The 2,307-nt window shown below is 46.1% G+C and overlaps 1 protein-coding gene across 3 annotated transcripts in view; it reads right to left on the minus strand.

The window, feature by feature from the left end:
- Positions 1–1,873, minus strand: part of GALNT15 (polypeptide N-acetylgalactosaminyltransferase 15) — a 27,639-nt gene extending 25,766 nt beyond the window's left edge. The window contains exons 1-2 of one of the 3 annotated variants that reach the window (XR_001411458.1): positions 1,550–1,873; positions 60–608 (exon numbers count right to left, since the gene is read on the minus strand). Coding sequence is in view for 2 of the 3 variants with exons in the window: in XM_014937771.1 (XP_014793257.1) it covers positions 60–608; positions 1,550–1,575 (575 nt within the window). In the remaining variant the exon portion in view is untranslated. Of the gene's footprint in view, positions 1–59; positions 609–815; positions 1,332–1,549 lie in introns of those variants that run through there. The other 2 variants (XM_014937771.1, XM_014937772.1) reach the window with 2 other exon arrangements.
- Between the last annotated feature and the right edge of the window lie 434 nt (positions 1,874–2,307).

The following is a 2,307-nucleotide window of genomic DNA, read 5'->3' on the forward strand; positions in this document are numbered from 1 at the left end:
ACGGCGACGGGGAAAGAGCCAAGTTTTCTCCCAGAGATTAAAGAGGCGGTTTTACTTACAACGGGTGTCGTACCTCAGGCAGGTCCCTGCGCAGGGAGATCCGCTCGCTGAGCGCCTCGTTAAAGCCGTGGGTTTCCAGGCCGAGCGGCTGCTCCCCCTCGGCGGCAGCCCCTTCCCCAGGCTGCAGGGGCAGGGGCAGGAGCTGGGGCTCCGGGTCCCCCTCTGCCCTCCCCTCCGGCCGCCTGCTCTGCTGCTTCACCACCCGATAGCCCTTCCTGGCCTTGCTGTGGTTCCTTTTGCCGGCGGGCGACACGACGGCCACGATCAACTCATCCTCCCGCAGGGAGATGAAAGGCGACAGCCCATCCAGAGGGTAATACTGCTGGCTCTCCTCCTGGGTCTCCAGCATCTCTTGGGTCTCCGCAAAGTCCATCTGGTACCCTTCCCGGGGGTTGAATTCCACGGGCTGGAAGGTCCCTTCCTTGCTCTGGTTGCTGGGTGGTGGATTCAGCGTTGTAACCATCAGTAGCAAAAAGCCCAGCATCAGCAGCAACAAGAGAAACTGCAGCTTACGTGATCCATATCTGCACTTCTTCCTCAAGAACATACTGTTGGTGACAAAACGATACAGATGGTCATGTTAAATATCACTTGGATTCTTTCTCAGACTCCAGTCCTCGGGTTGCAGCAAAGCCCTGGTTTTCACTATCTGCCAAGAGGATTTTTTTTGCTCCCCTCACATTTCACTGATGCCGTTTCATGCTTTCCTCTCTATTTACAGACAAAAAGAACATTCCTATTAATATTGCACTTACTGTAGTAAAAGGTAGCATGGATCCAGTGAGATAAAGTAGATCCTTTATTAGACAGAGCCCCAGCTTACTTAGGAAAGCTCAGGTTTAGCAGATGAAAAGAATAACTAAAGTTTTGATTTTTTCCTTTTTAAATTCTAAGTAAAAAGAAATCCTGTTTCTTATAGTTTCCTTCCGGAGTAGTTCTTGCTTCTTCAAAGTTTCCAGTTGCTGCCTGGATTGAAGCGCCTTATTTCTGAAAGCAGATCTGACAGCTCTCCCCCGTTCAGAGGCTTCAAGTTAACTGTGATCAACAGATGAGAACTAGTCGGTCCCTGACTTTGTTTCACACATAACTACGGCACTCAGTCAGGAAGCACTTTGCCAGACATAATACAGAGCAATGTGTGCGTCTTTCTCTTGGTCCTAATGCCCTCACTGTTCTTGTCCTATCAAATCAAAACTTTGCAAAAGCTGTAAGAGGTGAAATACAAGAAGCAAAATGTTGTATTATAAAAGAAATCAAGGCACACCACGAATCACTGTACTTCTGAATAGCCATATTAAGCTGAGAATGCTCAGTGCAGGAAGCAAGAATTTTATAAACTGAGTAAAAGATGGAGTGCACATGATTTATTTAAGGCTAGATTTACTCATATGGTAATGTGCTAGCTGGAGTATATGAGTATATTTCTTTTTCAATAAATATTTACAGCTGTAGGGATTTTAACACTGACATAAGGATGCCAAATTATCACCTGGCAGACTGAAGTTGTCTCCTCATCCATAAATTTGGTATGGCAGGGAAGCAGCACTTCCAAGTTTTCAATAGTCCAGGAATATCGTGTGGAAAGCCTGGCCTGGAACAACAGCTACTGACACTGAAAGAAAACAACGACTTCTGTGATTAAAAGGGGAGCTCGGTCTCTGAGGTCTGTCTGCTAATGTTGCTGGCATGGGTGCTAGTGGGCACGGACTGTGGCATTTTTTTGCTGCAAGATGGATGCTTGTCCAATGGGAAAAGGGCTGGGACAGTCCACATGCTCCAGCGTCACACCCCTCCTGCTCTGGCAGAGATCAAGTATGGATGTAACTCAGGTGTTACCAACCCTTTTGACACTGGGAGCACAGGATGTGGTTTTTGCATATCTTGCAATATTTGACGAGCAGAAAGCTCCAGCTCCAGGAGGCATGTGATTACTGGAGAACTTAACACATTCGCCTCTTATAAAAAGTACATTCCTAGACATTATAGGTTAAAAAAGTGCCTTGAAGACATGAATGGAGTATACTCTGAAGGGAACCTGGGATTTGGTCTTATTTTATTTTCTTTCCCATTGCTTCACTGTTAGAACTTCTGTAACCTCAGACTATGGTTCCTGGTAAATGACTTTCAAAAAATGTAAAATAAAAATGAGAGGACACCGACTTTTGAACCAAAATGAGTCATGGCCTTCAGAAAGAAGGACTGGATAGAGCACCTTAAAATTGCTGGAGGCATGTAGTGTCTGGCACT

Source organism: Calidris pugnax, unplaced genomic scaffold (genome assembly GCF_001431845.1).
Source record: "Calidris pugnax isolate Ruff unplaced genomic scaffold, ASM143184v1 scaffold11, whole genome shotgun sequence".
NCBI lineage: Eukaryota > Metazoa > Chordata > Aves > Charadriiformes > Scolopacidae > Calidris > Calidris pugnax.